At 44.1% G+C, this 22,413-nt stretch overlaps 1 protein-coding gene across 3 annotated transcripts in view; it reads right to left on the minus strand.

The window, feature by feature from the left end:
* Window positions 1-22,413, minus strand: part of PPM1H (protein phosphatase, Mg2+/Mn2+ dependent 1H) — a 235,934-nt gene that overhangs the window by 144,685 nt on the left and 68,836 nt on the right. For all 3 annotated transcript variants that reach the window (XM_059683480.1, XM_059683482.1, XM_059683481.1), the window contains exon 2: window positions 6,744-6,909. In XM_059683480.1, the coding sequence (XP_059539463.1) occupies window positions 6,744-6,909 (166 nt within the window). The remainder of the gene's footprint in view (window positions 1-6,743; window positions 6,910-22,413) is intronic.

Genomic DNA, 22,413 nt, shown 5'->3' on the forward strand with positions numbered 1-22,413 from the left:
CAGGATTTTAACAAGATTCCCAGGTGATTCTAATGTGCAGCTAAGGCTGAGAACCACTGCACTAAAGGGAACATACCTGGGTTGCAGGTTCAATCCCTGGATCAGGTCGGATGCGTGCGGGAGGCAACCAATCGATGTGTCTCTCTCACATCAATATTTTTCTTTTTCTCTCTCTTTCTGTCTCTCTCCCTCACTCCCTTCCACTCTCTCTAAAAATCAATGGGGAAAAAAATATTCTTGACTGAGGATTAACTAAAAAAGGGAGAGAAATCGCAATGGAAATGAGAAAATATTTAGTATCATATGATACTGAACATTAGGAGTTACTACTCTTCCTTTACTTCAGACTTTTCCATAGACGTTTTTCTGGCACGTTTTCCAATTGCTAATGAATAAAGAGGCAGTATGTTACAAGTTCAGACTCTGAGGTTGCAGTACCTGGGTTGAAATTAGGCTCCACACTTTCCAGGTCTGTGCCTCAGTTTCCTCATCAGAAAAATAAAGAAAATATTGCCTCTGGCAATATTCTAATAACTTAAAGCTCTAGGGAAATCCAGTCACAAGTGAAGCAGGGAGAAAGTTCTATTTCCTTCAGCCTTCACACTTGCTACAGTGGGGAAATCTGCGGAACCAAGTCTTAGTTGTGTCCTCAGCTACTGCACACATCTTGGTCAAACCCAGTCTTCAGAGTAAACCAACACCCACCGAGCAGGGAACTGTAGAGTTACTCTCACTGCCTCCGACCGGCAATTCCTGGTTGTAAAGTCATCCTTCTTACCCACTGGTGAGAGTCTCAGTCTCTGGAATTCAGAGTTTTGAGAGAAACCACTGAACTCTGGCTTCAAAGAATCCAAGTCAATAAATAGAAAGGTTATGTTCTTTTCACATGCCCAGAACAAAGACCTTGATTAAGAGGGAAATTTAGAGTAATAAACACAATGAGAGAAATGAAAGGCCGCTCCTATTGTTTCTGTAGAGCTGACATCATTGCAGGAAGCAGACTGCCAAACGAGGGCCAAGTATCCCAGGAGTCCTGCCACTGTGGAACCACAGCAACCTGCCCTTCGCGTCCCGGGGGGTGAACGGCCTTGCAGAAAACAGAGGGAAAGAATAGCAAATCTTCACTCTAGAGAGTGGAAATGGACCCTCCTCATTTCCCTTGCACTTCCCCCCATCCCAACTGGATCCTATCTGCCTAGAATTCCCACAGTGCAGTCCTAGCCTCTGCTGAGAAAGATAATCAGCTTTCCTCTCCCCTGCTGACGAACTTGGCCACGACGGGATGCCGCCATCTCCTGTTATTGTAATTAGACACTGAACTAATAGATACTGAAACCACATACTTTGAAGTGTTTTGACTAAATCACACAACCTGAGGGTGCTCCTAAGGAAACAGACTTGGAATGCATGTGTCCACCGCCTTGTCTTAAACCCCAAACCATCTGTTCCAAAGAGGGAGTCGGACGTGGGGGAAAGTGTTCTGGTGTTGTCACAATGCCCTATTCTCCCACCCACACTCCTAACTTAAGGGCAAGAACTTTCCTTTCTCCGTGACAGTGGATATTCCACTGTATATATAACTTACAAAGTGATCCCCTGATAAGTCTAGTATGCATCTGTCTTCATACATAATCTATCTCTCTATATAAAAGCCTAAGCGACCGGCCCACCGGACACGCACTGACCACCAGGGGGCAGACGCTCAACGTAGGAGCGGAAACCACAGGCATGGAAACATGAAACAGACTGATGAATCTCAGTGGGAAGGGGAAGGGGGGAGGGTGGGAAGAAATTAAACAAAGGTCTTACCAGAGGCCTGGTGCACGGATTTGTGCACCAGTGGGGTCCCTAGGTCTGGCCTGTGGGAATAGGGCCAAAACCGGCAGTCCAACATCCCCTGAAGGGTCCCAGATTGCGAGAGGGCACAGGCCAGGCTGATAGACCCCACCGGTGCATGAATCCATGCACTGGGCCTCTAGGTATTACAATATTACTGACTATATTCCCTCTGAAGTAATTTACATTCCATGACCATTTGTAAGTGCAATTTTGTACTTCTTAATCTCTTCACCCAGTCCCCCAAACCCATTTCCATGTGACAACCACCAGTTTGTTCTCTGTATCTATGAGTTCGTTTGATTATTTATTTTGGTTTTTAGATTCCACATATAAGTGAAATCATATGGTCTTAGTCTTTGCCTGACTTATTTCCCTTAGCATATTTCCCTCTAGGTCCATCTGTGTTGTTGCAAATGGTAAGAGTTCATTATTTTCTATGGTGGAGTAATATTCCATTGTATACATATACCACCACTTTTTTAAATCAAATTATCTACTGATAGACACTTAGGTTGTTTCCATACCTTGGTTAATGCATATGAAATGTCCTTTTCTGTCTCTTGGTATAGCCTTAGTTTTAAAGTCTACTTTGTCTGAAATAAGTATTGCTACCTGCACTTTTTAGAAATCCATTTACATTTAAAGTAATTATTGATAGCCATGCAGGCATTGCCATTTAATTATTCACATTGTTGATCTTTCTGTTTCCGCTTCTTCTTCTTAAAGATGTCCCTTTAACATTTCTTGTACTACTAGCTTGGTGGTGATGAACTCCTCTAGCTTTTTCCTATTTGGGAAGGACAGGAACTTCTTAACACTAGGTTTATAAGGTGCCCTCAAGAGTGAACTCATCTGGTGTCATCTTCTTTATCTCATCCCTAGAACGAGGTATTTGAGAAATGAAAAGCAAAGTTCTTAGAAAAGCTATGCTTGCACTTGAGGCTGGCAATCATCATGATAAAGACTCCTTAAAACCTCTCAAATCAAAGGAAAGAAAACTGAGGAATGGTGATTAGTTCCCACAAATCTTGGGAGGCGGGCAGGAGGCTGTTAGGCATAAGGTATTGCCCATAAAGTGAACAGGATCTTTCCTAAGGGACAATCTTATAAAAGTGTCTTTTAGGAATGCTAGCATTTTATTTATTTATTTTTATTTAAATATATATTTTTCAATGATTTCAGAGTGGAAGGAAGAGAGACAGAGATAGAAACATCAATGATGAGAGAGAATCATTGATTGGCTGCCTCCTGCATGCTCCCTACTACGGGGATGGGGGAGGGGGGAGATCGAGCTGTGCCCTTGGCCTGAATCGAACCTGGGACCCTTTAGTCCGCAGGCCGATGCTCTATCCACTGAGCCAAACCAGCTAGGGTGGGAATACTAGCGTTTTAGATTCTCTTCCTTCCTAGGTCCCCAAACAAAGAATCAGAGGCATGGAAATGTTAAGAGGCTTGCATTATTGTCCATTGCACTATGTCTATTTCCAACCTGCCTGGCTGTGGGCATATGGTTCTTTACACAGAAACCACCCAACACAACACAGGCACGGGCCAAGTTCCAGCCCTGGCCTGTCACAGAAAACATCCTTCTCTCCTTCATGTCCACTTCGGATGTTTCAAGACTTCTTTATTTCACTAATTATATCTCTAACCTCTAAATTTAAAAAGAAACTCGATTCATTACTGAGTATTTTGTGAAGGAGAATACAATAACTCAACGTCTCCTTGCATTTCTTCAGGTGAAAACATTACAGTGCAGAACACTTTTACACACTTTTACTTGTATCCCTTTTACGTTTTATGAAATCTTCCAAACATTGCTCCTTTAGTTCTTGACATTTTCCTTATATGTAGATGGAACCTGAAAGTACTTTGTTTTCTTTCTTGTAAGTCAGGAGCTCAGCCAGATGCAGGGAAACAACACTGGTCTGGTAAGTGCCTCAGAGAAGCCAGGAGAAGCAGAATATAATGTATATTATTGTACCCACTAAGTCTTTTTGTGTGTGTTTTTAGGTTTTGTTTTCACACAGGAAGATTAATTTGACTTCTTTGGCTAAAAGATTTCTCTATGAATTGGAATAAGAGATGGCTTACAGTTGCCTTAAAATCTTTACACCAATGAATCACAATCTGCAGTAAGAAAAAAATCATCTCATTGCTATCTAGTTACTTCTATGGCCCCTTAATATAAGAAATGTCATTGAATAGAAAGTTACACATCTAGAGAGAATTCCTCTATCACGGATGTTCCTAACATATAAAAAACTCCTATGGTAATTCCTTTTTTTCAGTGTGAATGTAACGTTACTTTACAGAAAAGTTTATGTTTCCTTCAATAGCCTCTAAAAAGGTGGTATTATAGATGCAAGAACTCTGTGTAAATGTTTATTTTTACTTTACTAAGTTTATTGGGGATGAGGGGACCAAGAAAGCAGGGAGCAATGAATCACACCGTGTAGAAGCAGCCCATGCGTCTTCCTTTTGTATCCTTCATGCCTGTCAACCGTTTGCAAATGAGATAATGGCGCCGTTATTTATCCCTCGGTCCCATTTCTTACTTAGAGTATTTGCTCCCTTTTCAACCTTATTGTTCTTACGTCTCTGTGGCCGAGGGCATAGTGACTTCCCTTCCGCTCCCCTCTCTTGTTGGAATTTCTTTGAATTTGCAACTCCTGAAATCTAAACCTCCCTCCTCTTGCTCCCGAGTTCCAGAACAGTATTTCTAACATCTTACAAAATACTTCCAACCTAGAAAGTTAGAATATTCCAAACTCAAGTCATTTCTGCCCACCCCTCACCTTTAAACCTGTACCTGCTCCAGGGTCCACATTCAAGGATCAACATCCAGTAGCTGGAACCTGGCATCTCCAACTCTCCCCTGCCCGTGCAGTAGGTCATCAGGTCGCCTCAACTGTCTCTCTCACATCATCTCTTCTGAGCTTTCCCTTGCTCTGATCACTGGCTTTGTCCAAGCTGCCATCATTTCTCAGCCAGATTTCTGTTTGAGGCAGACTTTTAGGTGTCCCAGCCTGTAGCTGCTCTCCTAACCTTCCTCAGCGAGCTTCCCACCACCATCACTGTCTTGGCCATTATGCTCTTGTCTAAAGTCATTTGGTTAAAACTCCAGCTTATTGGGGCATTAAATGGCTCTTGTATGTGAAACCTGCTCGCTGTTTCTGCGTCATCACGCTCCAAGTGCCTACCCACGCTCCAGCACACTAGACCTGACTTAGGCTTCCATACCATTTCAACTCTCCATCTTTCTCCTAAAACTCACTCCTCTGTAGTCCTGCTGCTATTGCCTCTTTCTGCCTCCTCTGCTCAGCTGTAGGAACTGTACCGAGTTCATTGCCTATCTCCAAGCCTAGCATGCAGACTCAGCGCTCAATACACGTTTGTTGAATGAAGAAATAGATTCAGCCCTGGCCGGTATGCAAAGTGGTTAGAACTTTGGTCTTCATACTCAAGGGTCATGGGTTCGCTCCCCACCCCCTGGACAGGTGTTTGTGCGGGAGGCCACCAGTGATGTGTCTCTCACATAGATGTTTATCTCTCTCTCCTCCTTCCCTTCCTTCCACTTTCTCTGGAAAACAATGGGGAAGGGGGGATATATCCTCAGGTGAGGATTAACAAAAAACAAACAAAGAGGAGATGATTCATGGGGAAGGGGGAGGGGTAGACCCACATTACTTGTCTCCTATGGATGTTTTCTTGCTCGGGGGCCCTATGTCATTACCCTTTCCTAAGCATGGCCATATCCGAGTTAAGGGATGTCCTTAGATGAGAAAAATCACTGGCCTCATTAAGCAGTGTACCCAGTGTCCTCTGCTAATAAATTGTTCATTCAGAGTGGAAGCCAAAGTCCTGATAACGGGCAGTTCAGGTCCTGCCAGGGCGCCTCACTCCACTCTCATGACCTTTCTGACAACTCTCTCTGCTCCAGCCACATGAGTCCCTTGCTGGTGCTTTAAAACGCCAGGCCATTCCTCTCTCAGGGTCTTTGCAATGATCTGGAACACAACTGACAGTCTCCTCGGGCCCCTCTGTTTCCTAACTCTGAGCTGAAGTAATATTATCAAAATAAACCAGTACTCTTACTCCCTAAATGTAAATGCCACGAGACACTATTTCTTAGTCTACGAAGAGAATCCTAGATCCTTTGCAATCCTGTAGAAATTTCTATACAAAAATTTTATACAAGATTGTCAAAATAAGTAGTCACATTTGGGTCATCCACTCCATGTCTCTTTTCCGCAGCACGACAGGACCCCCTGATGGACACAATGCCAATCGTTCCCTATCTTTTCCTGAGTTTTCTTCTGACTTTTCGGAGGATGTCTGCTTTCCCCTCCCGAAACTGAAGGGAGGAGAAATGCTCTGTGATTTGTTGGCAGGGCTGCCCCCGTGGGATGCAAGGGCTCTGGGCCAAGTGAAACAAATGTTAATTTGTAATAGAGTTGGGCACAGGCTCCAGCTGGACAACTCCAAGAGACAGGAGAGGAAGAAAGGGGAATAATCATAGCAGGGCTGCGAGTCAATGGCAACAGTTATTTCCACCCCTTGTGAGCAGCTGCCGAACCAGCTCCTTCACAAAAGCCTTGTAGTGGCTACCTTAAATCCATCAAATGTTCTACACACTAATTCTTGCAATAAAATCTACGTATGATTTGGGTATTTTATTTACTTTAAAGGTTAAAAACCTACACACCACTTCTTCATATAGATGTTGCCTTCAGCTCTGACTGGTAGGTAGCCTGAGCAGAGACCCCGCCCCCCCCCCCCCCCCCCACCACTCCACTACCCCTGGGGATTGCTTTTCTCCTGTCCATGACAGACTGCACTCAGCTGGAACCGGAGTGTGTGTATTCCCCTCCCTGAGGCCTGCGGGCAGAGCGGGGTCTTACCATGTTCTCCTTCAGTTGCAGCCCCTCCCCGTTGGGAAGGGAGGACCGTCTCTTGGTGGAGTTCCTGTTGGGGGTGGAGGCAATGGTCCCCGCTTTCTTCTTCACGGTGAGTACCTCGCAGCTGGCCTGGTCTTCGTTGTGCGTGCTCTTCCCGGCATTGATAACCCTGAGAAGAAGCCAGAAGAGCTGGTCAGACAGAGTGATTCTGGGAAAAGCTGAGAGCTTTGTCTCCAGAGTCAGCCAGGGCGTCTCCACACCTGGCCCAAAACTAACACCCCACTTAATGCAAAGGACCTTTGTAAACTGAGTAAATTGATTTTTAAAAAAGAAATTACAGTCTGGCCGGTGTGGCTCAGTGGTTGAGCGTCGACCTATGAACCTGGAGGTTACAGTTCGATTCCAGTTAGGGCAATCCCCAGTGTGGGGAGTGCAGAAGGCAGCTGATCAATGTTTCCTCTCATCATTGATATTTCTCTCTCTCCCTCTCCCTTCCTCTCTGAAATCAATAAAAATATATATTCAAAAAAATAAAACAAAAATAAAAACGGATTCTATTAGCACACATGAACACATTAACCAAAGCACTGTCCTGAACTCAGCTCACGTAGGTGTCTGACAGATGTGATCAACCCCACTGATCCATTAGAGTCAAAGCAGACCAGATAAACACTCTTTGGGCAAAAACAAGGAAGACAGATCTGGGAAGATGGCTCAGGGAATTCTGTTGCATTTCTCCAAGTGATAAAAAACACCACCACCATCAATCTTATCAAAGACCAAGGCAGGAATTGACAGCACGATGTAAAATCCAGGGAAACAGAGAACCACAGTTCACTATCGCACTCCCCACGTTCCCTCTACACACAGAGAAGTGAGTGGATCAAAGGTTTACATATATATATATATATATATATATATATATATATATATATATATATATATAATTGATTTTTTTACAGAGAGGAAGGGAGAAGGATAGAGAGTTAGAAACATTGATGAGAGAGAAACATCGATCAGCTGCCTCCCGCACACCCCCTACTGGGGATGTGCCCGCAACCAAGGTACATGCCCTTGACCCTTCAGTCCACAGGCCGATGCTCTATCCTCTGAGCCAAACTGGTTAGGGCAAAGGTTTACCCTTTTTAAGTTATTGTTAGCCCTTCACCTTTTCTCCTGGAGAATCCTCATCACTGTGCATCACCACGCCAGGCTTCAGGACGCTGATGTGTACACGTGGCCACATCATGATATCATGGCTTCTTGACACTCTTTGGCCTAATTACTAAATGTGTTAAGCACAGGAATGCTTCCCAAAAGCATGCTGCATTACCCATCTCCCTTCTGTATCAGTGACTGCAGACGGAGCACTTGTGCTTCAGTGCCATTTTCTCATTGAGTAATTAAGCAGCTGCTACACTGGATTTCCCGGAAGAGCTCTCCTGGATGTGCCAGTGGCTGCTTTCTTTCCGAAACTTCAACAGTGTCACAGTCAGTGACAGTGAGGGTGGAGGATACAGAACTCAGTGGCAAGGAAAGAAAAGATGCTCTTTTTGAAGGGAAGAGCGATGGAAATCCCCTCTTAAGGGTGGTGTGTACACTGCTCTATTAATCTGGCGTGCTCCTTCCTAACAACTACAAGACAACTGTTTTCAAACAACTTTTTTCTTTTAAATTCTGCAATAATTATAGATGCAGAGAAAATCGCAAAAACAGTACTACACAGATGTACCCTCCACCCAACTTCCTCCAGTGGTAAAATCTTACATGACTACAGTACAATATCAAAACAAGCAATTGACTCACACAAAACTGTCAACCAGACTGCAGATCTCATCCAAATTTCACCACATTTTATACAAAATGGTCTTGAGTTTTGAAAACTGTATACATCTCCATAAGCCAACACACTCACACACCACAACCAACTGGGGAACGGAGAGCAAACTGAGATGTGAGTGCCGCAAGATCTAAGGAAGCAGGGTTCAAGCACTCTTCTGCCGAACCCTGGGGTTCTATGGAGGTGTCTTATACATGTTAACATTTACTTTAAATTTCTTTTTTTTTAACCCTAACCAGTTTGGCTCAGTGATAGAGCACTGGCCTACGGCCTCAAGGGTCCCAGGTTCGATTCTGGTCAAGGGCATGTACCTTGGTTGCAGGCACATACCCAGTAGGGAGTGTGCAGGAGGCAGCTGATCGATGTTTCTCTCTCATTGATGTTTCTAACTCTCTATCCCTCTTTCTTCCTCTCTGCAAAAAATCAATAAAATATATTTTTTAAAAATTACTTTTTTTACATGCATAAGCATTTGGGGAAAAAGGCAATAATTCAAAAGTTCATTCGCATCTGTTACATGTGAACAGATAGGTATGTGCCGGTTTATATATTGTTGGCAGCCTGGGCATAATCTATCTTTCTTCTTTCATTGACCAGTACCACTTGACTGAAAGGAGAACTGTTTTGCAATTATAGTCTCCCCTCCTCCCCAATATTCATGAATTTTGCGACCTTGGATTCAACCAACCCTGGATTGAAAACAGTATTTTCAATACGTGGTTGGGACTGTGGATGCGCAGGGTCAACTGTGTGCCTTGCTCCTCCCCGTTCTGCCTGATAAGGGACTGGGGCACCCACAGATTTTGTATCTGCTGGGGTCCTGGGACCAACCCCCCTCCCCGAATACTGAGGTACAACTGTACCTACCTACATGTTCCAGGGAAATGACCATATCAGTCATCTATTATCTCCCCTACTTCAAATGTCTATATTCACCAAACTGCTTCATCATTCTTATCAGGTTTACTATAAATTTCAACTTAACCATTTTTTTAAAAAAACAAAGGCCTACTTTTACTCATTTTACATTTTCATGTAATATTTTTAAAAAGTAGATTATTGCTTATAGAGTTTGAAGACCTTTGTCCAGGGGGCGTGTGTAAGAAGTGGGGATCCTTGCCCGTCTCTGTGAGTCAGCTCTGCCTCTGGTGCCGTGCGGAGATCCTCTTGAGGATGAAAGGATGGGGGAGGAGAGTCCAAGGTCAAGTTTCTAGCCCACCTTCACTGTCTCTAAGGAGGGGACATTTGCATATGGTTGAAGAATAAAATGTGGTTCTTGAAGACACGGGGAAGCTACCTGCATGCTGACTATTACTATTACCACACTCAGTACCTGAGCCAAACAACTCAGCCCAGGCCCAGAGCCAGGAAGGAGGCGCAGGGTTCAGAATGAGCCCGACCTGGACCCCCAGCCCAAGCTCTTCCTGTGACACGTGGAACTCACATCCGCTGGGTCGGCCAAGCTGGACACGTGGGGAGGCACAGGGTCAGCAGCCAGGCAGGCTGAGGCCCAGCCCTGCGAGAAAGGGGATTTTCTCCCCGCTTCTCTGGCCATTGGAGGAGTCTGAGACGGGGCCCAGAGGAGGGAAGAAGGATGGGTAGTCAGATCTGCTCATCTCTACAGGAGCCCAGGCCTCATCCAGGGGTTTGCAGCTGGAGCTCATAAGAGAACATGCATTCGACTGGAGTTTCCTTTATGTCCATCCTTAGAGAACAAAATCAGGAAGGAGGAGGTTTAAAAATACCACCTGCCACTTCCCAGTCACTGTGGTGAATCCACGCAACACGTGCAGTGGGCTGTTTACTGGATGGGGGTGTCATACCTCATGGCCTCCCACGTGAACGCCTTCCCTAAGGACAGCTGAGGTGGAGATGTGGCTGGGAAAACCAGTTCAAAACAACGGTCCCCTCGTACTGTCCTCTGTACAAGAAACTCACTGCTATTTCTGGAACTTGGCATCACCCTGACCACTGGCCCCTAAACTTATGCAGTAGTCAGGTCTTCCCCCCCCCCCCCAATAAAAAAAGCATCACTGATCTCTAATAGCTACGTGCCAGGCTGACTCATCGGCCACTGCTGTTTTCCAACAGCCAACAAAGCTACTATAATTACACAAATCACGAAGCACTGTCCCTGAAAGTGCTTATCTCCTGTTTCTTGGCGGATATTAAACTCCAAAGTTGACTGAACCTCAGCAAGAGACCCTAGAAACTTTATTTTATGCACGAGAAGCCCGGGGCCCTGAAAGGGGGAGACTTGTGCATGGTCACACAGCTGAATACAGCACAGCTGTGAGCACACGTAAGCGCCCCCAGCGCTTTCTGCTGCAGCTCTCAGCGGCATTATTTTCCTATTGTGTGTCTATTCTTATCAGCCCTGGTTCAGAGGGCTGTATTGCAATGAATGACTCATCAAAGCCGGGGAAACTAGGAAAGAACAGTCACGGGTGGCCTTGCTTGGCCATTTCATGTTGAATACTGTGAATGACACTAATGAAATATCACAAAGTCAGAAATGGCAACCAGGTGGGAAGGGAGCCGCTCGAACCCTGAAGAATAACCAGGTCTAACCTGATTATTCTTCAGATGATAAGGTCATATTAAGTGAAAGCCACTGCCTTTTTAAAAAATACAACTCTTGGTCTGGCTGCTGTAGCTCAATAGTTGAGCATCGATCTATGAGCCAGGAGGTCACCGTCTGATTCCTGGTCAGGGCACATGCCCAGGTTGGGGGCCTGATCCCCAGTTCCCCAGTGTGGGGCATGCAGGAGGCAGCTGATCAGTGTCTCTCTGTCATCATTGATGTTTCTCTTTCTCTCTCTCTCTCTCTCTCTCTCTCTCTCTCTCCCTGCCTCTCTGAAATCAATAAAAATATATTTAAATAAATAAAAAATACAACTCTTATCCCATATTTTATATTATTTCAAATTCCTTACTCCATACAGACTTAGGAGAAAGTCCTGATTCTTCTCAATTTACTTTGCTTTGAAGAGCTTGACCTCTATCAACTTAACTATTTGATTTTGTTCAAAGGCAAATGCTTTATTTACTAAATGTAAATGAAACCTTTAGTTAAGTATAAATTGAGAAAAACTTTGCTTTAAGCTAAGGAGTATCATGCTGTTAATAGCTTTGTCTTTAAATGGAAGCAGCTGTATCAGTAGCTAGCTCCCTTCTTGTCCTGTGCTCCAGCGTGAAGTCAGCACTGTCTTGTGTCTTGAGATAAACTGGAATGACTATTAAATGTGCATTCTTTTTTTATAAAGAGACTTTTTATTGATTTTTAGAGAGAGAGAGAGGAATGGAGAGAGAAAAGTAGGAAGGGAGGGAAGGGGAGGAGACAGAGAGAGAGAGAGAGAGAGAGAGAGAGAGAGAGAGAGAGAGAGAGAGAGAGAAACATCCCTGAGAGAGCAAAATACCCAAAATACCGATAGGCTGCCTCATGCATGCCCCCCACCAGGGTACCAAGCCTGCAACCCGGGCATGTGCCCTGACCGGGAATCAAACTTTCAACTTTTCAGTGCATGGGACAATGTCTAACCAACCGAGCCACACTGGCCAGGGCTAGATATGCATGTTTTATCTGAACAATACCTACCCAAGATGCTTAATTTTAAGACATTAAAACAAAATGCTGGTAGACCACAAATCATGCCTGTGTTCTCAACTACTATGCTTTGTTATTTTCAGTTTAATGCAGTGGTTCTCAACCTTTCTAATGCAGCGACCCTTTAGTACAGTTCCTCATGTTGTGGTGACCCCCAATTTCATTGTTACAAATTGAACATAATTAAAGCATAGTGATTAATCACAAAAACAATATGTAATTATGTATGTGTTTTCCGTTGGTCTTAGGCAACCCCTGTGAAAGGGTCGTTTGACGCCCAAAGGGGTCGCGACCCACAGGTTGAGAACCACTGGTTTAATGTCAAGGAAGCCATTTTCCTGCTGTGTAGGGAATTGGAAAATGAGGTCATCAAAGATAGATATGGAGTCATGGTAGTGTCTTACATTTGTTGAAAAATAACTATGTACCAGGTACTGCTGTTAGTGCTTTACATTTAGAAATCAACTCATTTCATTCTCTTATCAAGTCTGTGAGTTAGCCACCACCATTCTTCCCTTTTTAATGGTAAGTTGCAGCTAGTGGAAGGCAGAGTGTTTGGTCAAATAACTTCAGGAAACCTCAGTTCCTTAGCAGTACTTCATGGATTACATTCTGGGAGTTGCTAAAGTAGGTGTATGCGTGAGTGTACATGTGTGCTCACATGTATGTGTGAGTGTGTGTGTGTCTGTGTTGAGGAGGGGGATTTTAGTCATCTAAAATTAAGAGTAGGGTAATTTTGTACTTAGGATTAAAATTCAGGTGGGAGAAATATTAGAGGGTGAAGAGGATGAATACAGAAAGTTAACATCCAGTCAGGTCTTTCAACCCTTACAGTGGTTCCCAGCCTTGGCTGCACATTAGAATCACCTGGGAATCTTTTTAAAATCCTGATTTCTGGGCCTCATCCTCCAGAAATTCTGTTTCTTTGTTACTAATGTTGTGGCCTCAACCCATCACAAAGAAACAGAATTTCTGGAGGGTGAGGCCCAGAAATCAGGATTTTAAAAAGATTCCCAGGTGATTCTAATGTGCAGCCAAGGCTGAGAACCACTGGCTTAGAAGATCATGAAACATTTGCCCTGGAAGAGACATAAGTTAAACTCATTTACGGACTGCGTTAACCTTCCAACCTGTATTCAATTGAACCAAAGCACCTAGATTTTTTCCTCTTGTAAAACCAGGTAAACACAGAATTTTAAGTACCTGGAAGTCAAAAAAATGCTCCGTATATCAGATACAGCTTGCAGCTCTGACCTGGATGCCAGGAAAGAATGTGACCATGACCTTTGGATCAGAGCAATAGCAGAACCTATTTAGAAAGAGCAAGCGATTCATTCTATGCTACTGGCCTACATTTGGGAAACCTGTTTCCTCCTTTCTACTTGTGAAATACTCTAGCCGCAAATTTTTAAAATGTCAACTCCACCTGAATTTTAGCAGAAAAATCCTGCTTTAATTTTTATATTTATTTTTTTGTTAATCCCCACCAGAAGATATTTTTTCCTTTGATTTTTTTTAAAAACAGGCTCTACCTTAAAAAAAAATATTTTATTGATTTCAAAGAGGAAGGGAGATGGAGAAAGACAGAAACATCAATGATGAGAACCACTGACCGGCTGCCTCCTGCACGTCCCCACCCCCACCCCTGGGATCAAGCCTACAACCTGGGCATGTGCCCTGATGGGGGAATCAAACCATGACCTTCTGGTTCATAGGTCGATGCTCAACCACTGAGCTACACCCACTGGGTTCCTTTGATTTTTTTAGAGAGAGTTGAAGGGAGGCAAGGAGACAGAGAAACATCAATGTGAGAGACACATCAATTGGTTGTCTCCTGAATGTGCCCTGAGTGGCACCAGAGATGGAACCTGCAACCCAGGTACGTGTCCTTGACTGGGAATGGAACCAGCAACCCTTTGGTGAGAAGGCCAACACTCTAACCACTGAGCACACCAGCCAGGGCAGAAAGTCCTGCCTTTAATTGCAATTATTAAGGTATCAAGTTATTTGCCTTTTCATCTGCTCGAAGCATCGACTGCAAGGACACTCGTCTGACAATGACACAGAGAACAGGGCCCTATTACTAAATAGAGACAAGTGAATGCTCTCAAGTATTATCAGTAGTGACCCCGGTCACAAAGGCCACTGGTCCAGAGAACTCACAGTGGAACATTTTTCAAAAGAATTTACAAAAGACAGTCCATCGACAAAGGCCAGTCACATCTGACATTTTCCCAAGGATTTCCATGTTTCATGTACTGTGCTAAACATCTGATGGGTGTCAAGTCCTTCATCACCAACACCCTCTCCTCCCCACCATGAGGTACGTACATGGCAGAGTGCAGAAGGCACAAACAAGGACAACAGTCATCCAGACCTAGTCCAAACATGGTTTCCGCAAATTATTAGCTCTAGCTGTGTCACTGCCGCATTACTCTCTCCCTCCAAAACGGAGACGGTAAGTCACTTCTATTCATAGGAGTTGTAAGAAGTAATTGCTCTGGCATAAGAAGTATTTAACAGTGCCTGGCACATAGTAACTACTCGATAAAATTTATTAAATAATAATAAACCAAATACAAAGCTGTCCACCTGTTCTGTTGGGCCCAAGGGACTTTACCCAAGAATGCTAGTTTAAAGAGAATCTCCCCCTCCCCTTTCCATCAGCAGCCCTCTGCCTGCCTCAAGGACACATGGCCGCCTCAGCCCACAGAGCCTTCTTGTGGCTTGGCATGACACTTCCCAGAACAGGGACCCTGAGCAGGCCATCCGCTCCTGAGTCCTCTTCTCAATGTTATTGCAACACTCAAGCCACACATGTGACGGTGATGTGCACCCAGGAGAGCACTCACACAGTTATGAACACGCCGCTGTTAGATTCCCACCCGGGCCTGCCCGCAGATGCGTCTCTGACCCCAGGGCTCCTGGATTCCGGAGCTCTGGTCCCAGATCCACAGAAAAAGACCAAGCTTGGTTTAATTTGGGTTGTGTTGTTGCTGTTATATTGTTTTGTTTTTTTAAAGAGAATAAAAACCTGAACAGTTTAGGCTAAAAAGTTTACACGGTTAATACTTCTAAGCAGGCAGCGACTGCACTAGGTAAGAAAGAGGAAGTGTTTTATAAAGGCCATCGCCTGAGATAAGATAATGCTGATTCAGGAACAACTGAGAAGCAGACAGCAAAAGGCTGTAGGGAGAGGGGCGGTAAATGAATCATTTATGGAAGACCAAATACAGCTATCAATTATTAAAACCCTCTTCTAGGTAACCTCTTAGGCAATGCTTCCTGTGATTCTCTGAGGTGGTCACTGACCCCCCAGATAAGCTGGAACATAAGGACAAAGAATTCCTAGCTCCAATGGAGCAAGTAACCACTGGAAAACCAAGGCTCTGACTAGGAAACTCAGCCTCAGAAAAAGTAGCCAGACTTCCATCAAGAATAACGGCTTCTCCCAGACCGCCTCAGCCACCCCTGGGAGGGGGGGAAACAGAGGCCCTCCCAGCCCCGTCAGTAAACAGTCACTTGGGTGTGACCAGGGAGGAGAAAGGACAGTATGGAATGGAATTTCCTAGTGTTTGGCTTTCACATTTTGGAAGGTGACTAAGTGCCAACACATGGAGGAGAGAGCATGGTTGAGAAGGCAAGATAAACCTAGGCCAGGAAAAGACCACATACCTGCAGACCATTATGCACCCTCTGCTTCCCAGCCCCATTTATGGCGGGATGTGACCAATCAGGGAGTTACAAACTGGGGTCTTGGGATTTACATTCAGGCTGCTATTTTTACATTTTTGCCCACAAAGTGTTTTTGTTCTTGTTGTTTTAATATGTTTTATTGATTTCAGAGAGAGGACGGGAGAGGGAGAGAAAGATAGAAACATCAACGATGAGAGAGAATCATAGATTAGCTGCCTCCTGCAAGCCTCCTACTGGGGATCGAACCCCAAGCCTGGACATGTGCCCTGACCTGGAATTGAACTGTGACTTCCTGGTTCATGGGTCGATGCTGAATCACTGAGCCACACCAGCCATTTTTTTTAAAAGGTGCATTAGCTATCAACATTTTAAAATATTTAAAAATTGAGATATTTACATTTTAAAAATCTTAAAATTTCCCATTTATCTTGAAAACTAATGCATCCGGCTAAACACCTGTCAAGCTCTAGTGTGACAACATTCAGTTGGATGTGAGGGGAGGCAGTCCCAAGAGATAGGACATGTCTTCACTAGCTCAACCCAGCCCTCACTCTGTCCATCTCTGCACCAACCTGGTCCCAAAAGCATTTGACTCTGCAACCCTGAAATCAGATCTCTGTGACTTCATAAATAAACCAAGACAACAATTAGATGGATAGTATATATTCGCCATATTGATTGAACTAATTACTTTAAATATTTATTGTGTAACCAAATAGGGATAAACCAAGACTAGGACATGCTTTCTGCTTTCAAAAAGCCCACAGTCATCGGTAATAGGGAGACCTTCTTACAAATACCCACAATTTGCTCAGGTTGATGCCATTCTCGAGGTTCGTGTCACAGGGGATCTGAGAAAGTAGAGGGGGAGACAACTCCGCAAAGGTAGAGTCCGGGAAAGTGTCACAGATGAGGTGGCATGGGGCTCAGCCGCATGGAATGAGGGAAGAAATTGATAGTCCGAGAAAAGACAAGGAAAGGCACTCCAAGCAGAGGAGCAGCCGGTGAAAATAGGGCGACGTGGACTTTACAAAGAGGGGCTGGATGTGGCCTAAGTGTAGGCTTGGTCAGGGACCTACCTCAGAACCAGATAAGAAAATCCTGTGGGAACTTTATCCTGTTGAGCTCATGACCAACAGGAAGAATCTAAGAATGCTTAAACACAGGACCAGTAGGATCAAAATTACTTAGGAAAATAAGAGCAGTGGCCTAACGGAGGATGGAGTGTAGAGGATAAATGACAAACGCAAAGAGATCAGTTAGGGTCTCTAATAATAGTTCTGGTGACCAAGAGGCTGTAGACCAGCGGTTCTTAACCTGTGGGTCGCGACCCTTTGGAGGTTGAACGACCCTTTCACAGGGGTTGGCTAAGACCATCGGAAAACACATATGTAATTACATGTTGTTTTTGTGATTAATCACTATGCTTTAATTATGTTCAATTTGTAACAATGAAATTGGAGGTCACCACAACATGAGGAACTATATTAAAGGGTCATGGCATTAGGAAGGCTGAGAACCACTGCTGTAGACCAATCAATGGCTCTGTGTGGAGGGGCAGAGGGGGTTTGAGAGGAGGTGAATGAATGGAGAAGCCCCAGCAGAGCCTACTGGATGTGGATGGTGGAGGAGAGAGGAGCAAAGAGGATGACTCTCAGGTTTCTACCGGCAGAAGGAGCCAAAGAGGAACACCGATTATAAAGAGAGATGAGAAAACGAAACAAGTCTTGAAGGTGGTGAAGAGTTCTATGGGATAAGGCAAAAGCAGTGGCAGACAACTTCAACTTAGCCAGGTGGGCACACTATGGCTCGTGGACCAAATCCAAGCCACTGCTTGTTTTGTATGGCCCCCAAGCTAAGAATGGTTCTTTTGTTTTTGAGTTGTTGGGGGAGGAGAGGAATCAGAAGAACATTTTATGACATGTAAAAAGTGTATGAAATTCACATTTCAGTGTCCATAAAGTTTTATTGGGACACAACCACATCCATTCATTCACATATGGTCTATGGTGGCTTTCTAGCTACAATGGCAGAATTAGAAGTTTTGAGAGGTTGTCTTGCGCCCCCAAAGCGTGCACTATGTACTATCTATACCTTTACAGGAAATGTGTGCTGACCCCTCAACTTAACTATTAGTCTGCACTCTCTGAAACTGTCTTTTTAAGTCAAAGGCTGAAAATTTCATATGATTATACATAATGTGTAAGTGCAGCAAAGGAGGGAGATGTGGGCTTGGATTGAATTTAATGTGCATCTTGGTGTTATTAGTAACATCAGCTTTGGATACACTTTGCTGCTAGCATTTGATGGCCATCGTCAGCATCTATCCACCTCACCAATATAATTAAATAACTGAAGACTAAAATGATCAAAAGAAGATATGGTGTTGCCCCACAGATCTCTCCACACAGATATCTTCCTACTGGCTGCTTAGAAATGAACTTTTAACACAGTAAAGATAAAAATGAAAAAGCTGCTTTCGGGCATTTCCTTTCAGTTATTCTATGGGTCCTCTTGTAAAACCATTAATATCACCAAAGTCCAACTTCCGTATTTAAATAAGGAAGTCTGTGCTTGGCCAGAGGCTGGAGAAAATTCCCACATGAGGCCACAGGGCTACTCTGTTGGGGCCAAGTGAGATCAAAGTAAAGGCCTTCCCCCAAAAGATTTTAAGTTTGGTAGTTTTACCTTAAATAAAACACAAAAATAACTTTTGCAGATTTAGAATAATATTACTTGCATATATATATGGGACACCCCAATTGTTAACTTCTGTTGGCAATTAAGGGCGGGGGGGGGGGGGGCGGAGAGCAATGTGCTTGAAGCTAGTACATTTCTAAAGATAAGGTTTCCTTTCTTTATTCACCAGATGTATCCGTACCATTCGAAATGTGAGAGAAATGATTTTTTTTTTTTACAACAAAGTGAAAGCCAATTTCAAGAGTGTAATTTAAAAGTGTGAACTTTAAAATGCCTGGAACTAATAAAATAAAACCAAAAGATAAAAGTGCTCTAATCTCAAAAGATATAAAGTAAACTCATTTTTAATTAGCAGATTCTTCAAAAACCCCATTTAATCAGAGCCTTTCCCTTGCGCTTGTAATTAGTTGCACAACAGCCCATAAATAGAACATAGGTATTGCAAGAAGGACTTGTGACATGTCACATGGTTTCAGCACTCCAACACGCTTTTTCTGAGGCAAACATGGCATTACTGCAAGGGTATGCTAAGAGCAAAAATTAATTTCCCCCTCATTACTTCAGTCTTTTTTTTTGTTTTTAAACACAGACTTTGACTGAAAACAGTCTGCTTTGGAAAATCTTCACCCCCCTGAACACTAACTTGTAGAGAAAGTCTGTTTATTTCCAGATGGAAGCCTGAACAATATAAACAGTAGCCCTTTGAAAAGCTGGTTGCTATTTGATCTAATATTATTTTACTTTTGTGCCTGACCCAGGTCAAATCTCAGGGAACACTTCAAGCCTCCCCAATGTACAAGGGAAAGAACATGCTAGTTTAAACTGAGGCCCCAGAAAGGCCAATCTGGGTTCCATTTTAGGCAAATTGGTGTCTCTACCCTCAAAAAGCTAGAAAGTACAATGAGACAAATGCTTGACAAGAATGTAAACTATTTCTAACTGGATGCGCAATATTATCCTAAAATAAAAGGACAAAGGGGGCTCCCAATATATCTCAATTAGTTAAAGATGGATATGCTCCATGATGCTACCTGTTGATTTTGGTCATGCTTTATGCACGCTCAAGTCACACAGCAGGGAGTGGGCACTCAATAAATGCTAGCTGAATGAATGAACAAATGAACTCATGTCCTCCATCATGTCCCACAGGGGACACGAGGATAATGACTGAGTGCTAAGCCTGCCTATTTGTTTTTAAAACAAAAAATATTTTTATTGGGATGTCCCATCCATTGGCTCCAAGGAAAGTAAGTCAGTGTTCCAAAGAAAGAAGTATATTTAATAGTAAGCACTAATGAACGTGGGAGCAGGACATGCAAAGTGAGCCCCAAACACAGGCAGCAGGGCAGCGGCTGCTGAAGTCAGAGACTAGCGCATCTCTAGGTGAATCTTCACCTGAGCACCACTTTCCGCCTTCTACTAAGCTCACTCAACAGCGCTCTGCTAACACTGACAACCCAGCAAAATGGGCGTGACGGGCCAGGGTGATGCGCTCTCAACCCAGAAACACTGCTGTGCAGGAGGGCAATTCCGAGGCCACAGGGGGATCCAGAGGTAGCAGACAGGCGATTCTGACACCATCGGGTTAAGCTGCACAGCAAAGCAATGACTTACTTCAGAAAGTGGGAATTCTCTTTACTGGAAATGTCCAAAAGCGGCTTTGTCACCTTCACGAGTACCCAGAGGCTCTCTGCATCGAACAAGAAGGTTCTAAGGCTTCTTTTCCAGCTGCTGAGTCTATAGCTGTCCCCACCCCCACCTCCAGTTAATGCAATAAACTCAACTTCTTTCAGAGCTAAGATTAATTTACATGGAACGTGGCTTTAGAGCGGCGCTTGTCTTGCTAAGATAATTCTCTGACACCTGGTAAATCATATTTGACATACAGCAAATTGAAATGGAAATATGATTAACTGAAACTCCCTGTCCCAACCAGCCCTTCATGTGGGGGCTGCAACTGAGCCTCAAACGCTGCTGTTCCCTGGGGCTCCCCATCTGGCTTGTTTTCTTCCTACCCCACTCGCCCTGGGAGCTCTGTATTCCCAAGGCTGCGTTTAAGACCTCAGCACTAAGCCCTTCCTCAGTGAGATCTCCAGCACAGGTCTCTAGGGTGTCTGGCCCGCCTTTCTGATTGCCTTCAGAATGTCTGCGTTTGTGTATTGCACAAATTCAAGCCGCCCAAACGCATACTCTTGCTCCCTGCCTCCTGCTCGCTACCTCTGTCTCAAACACGGTCCTCCTTCCGGTGTTCCTGCCTTAGTGGACCACGCATTCCAAGGAACATCCCTGTCCTCCTAGCAGCCTCTTACTCTCACCCACATCCAGTCTCCCAGGCAGCAGGTTCCACTTCACAACTATGACTAAAACCCCCCATTTCCTGAGCCTTATTCGGGCCTTCATCACCTCCTCCAAGCACCACTGCATAAACCTCCTACCTAGCGGCCCACCCTGCAGAAAGCCTGTACAGTGTGGCCAGACTGACCTTTCCAACCACGGAAATGGTCATGTCTCTCCCACACTCAAATTCCTTCCAACAGACTCCTGTGGTTTCAGAATAAAGTGAAAACTCCTTAGCTTGCCACACAAGGGTCTTCGTGATCTGGCCCCTCTCCACATCCTCAGCCTCCCCATCCACTCTCCTCACACCCTCTATTCTCAGCATAAAACACAGCCTGTGGTGTCTGGAAAGCAGTGTCTCTACCCACCACAGCTCTCGCACACAGGCCTTTCCCTCTACCGGGAACAACCTAACTTCCTCTTGCCTGACAAGTGCCCCCAGTCCTTGAATGTGAATGCTCAGTGTAAGCACCACACTGTCTTCAGATGGCTTCGGTGTGGTTTTTAAACATTGCAGAGTAACCTTAGGTAGTTAGTGTTTACACCGAGGAAGACGACCAGACATGGACTGGTTCCCTAGCTCTACCACTTACTAGTTATATGACTTGGATACGTTAATTTCTAAAACCCAGCTCCTTTAGCTATAAAATTGGACGACTATGTAGATTAAGAGAACAAGTGAATGTGAACTGTTTAGCGAAGACCTTGCAGAGACATACATGTTTTGTCCGTTCAGGCTTTCTTGTAGGCAATGTCTGTCCCTCCATCCCACTCAGTTGTTCCCTGGCCGTAGCTGATTGGGCTAGAGATGGCCACCTGACCCTAGCTGAGCCAATTAGGGCTGTTCTACGGAAAATGAAAGAAAGGAAAAGGTAGGGGGAGAGACGGAGACAAAACAGAAATGAAGCAGATTATGTAAGAAAAGAGTACAGATTAGAAATCAAGAGAATCTCAGTGGAGTCTGAGTCCTACCCTAGTTCCAACTGTTCCCAAGACCTATTTATCCTTGAAATGCCTGGGCAAGCCCAATATCATATAACAAACTGCCCTTGGGTGGCTATCCATTGCTGGTTGAGTCTAACAACAGCCAACTCTCATGCACGCTCATTTGCATTGTTATTATAGTAATAAGTCCCTGAAGACAGAGGCAGAATCTTATTTTGTGTTCTCAGAGACTAGTGTAGTGCCTGACATACAGCAGGCCGTCAAATATTTACTGAATGAAAGGCTGACCTCAGGGGAGAAATAGTAACTTGGGGTTAAAATTCTATCACAGGCTCAAGAATCTCTCGATACATGTCCTAAGCAGTAAAAGAGACACTTTTTTTTTTAAGGTAGCAAACTTTTCATAGTTATGACCAGAAAGAAGCCCTAAGATATACTTCTGAGCGATGCTTGTCAGGCATATTTAGTCCCTTGAATATCTTTGACTTGTTATCAATTGAGCTAATCAATGTTTGTTGGGAGGATTTCTTAAAGGTATATCTATATGA

This window comes from Myotis daubentonii, chromosome 2 (genome assembly GCF_963259705.1).
Source record: "Myotis daubentonii chromosome 2, mMyoDau2.1, whole genome shotgun sequence".
Classification (NCBI taxonomy): domain Eukaryota; kingdom Metazoa; phylum Chordata; class Mammalia; order Chiroptera; family Vespertilionidae; genus Myotis; species Myotis daubentonii.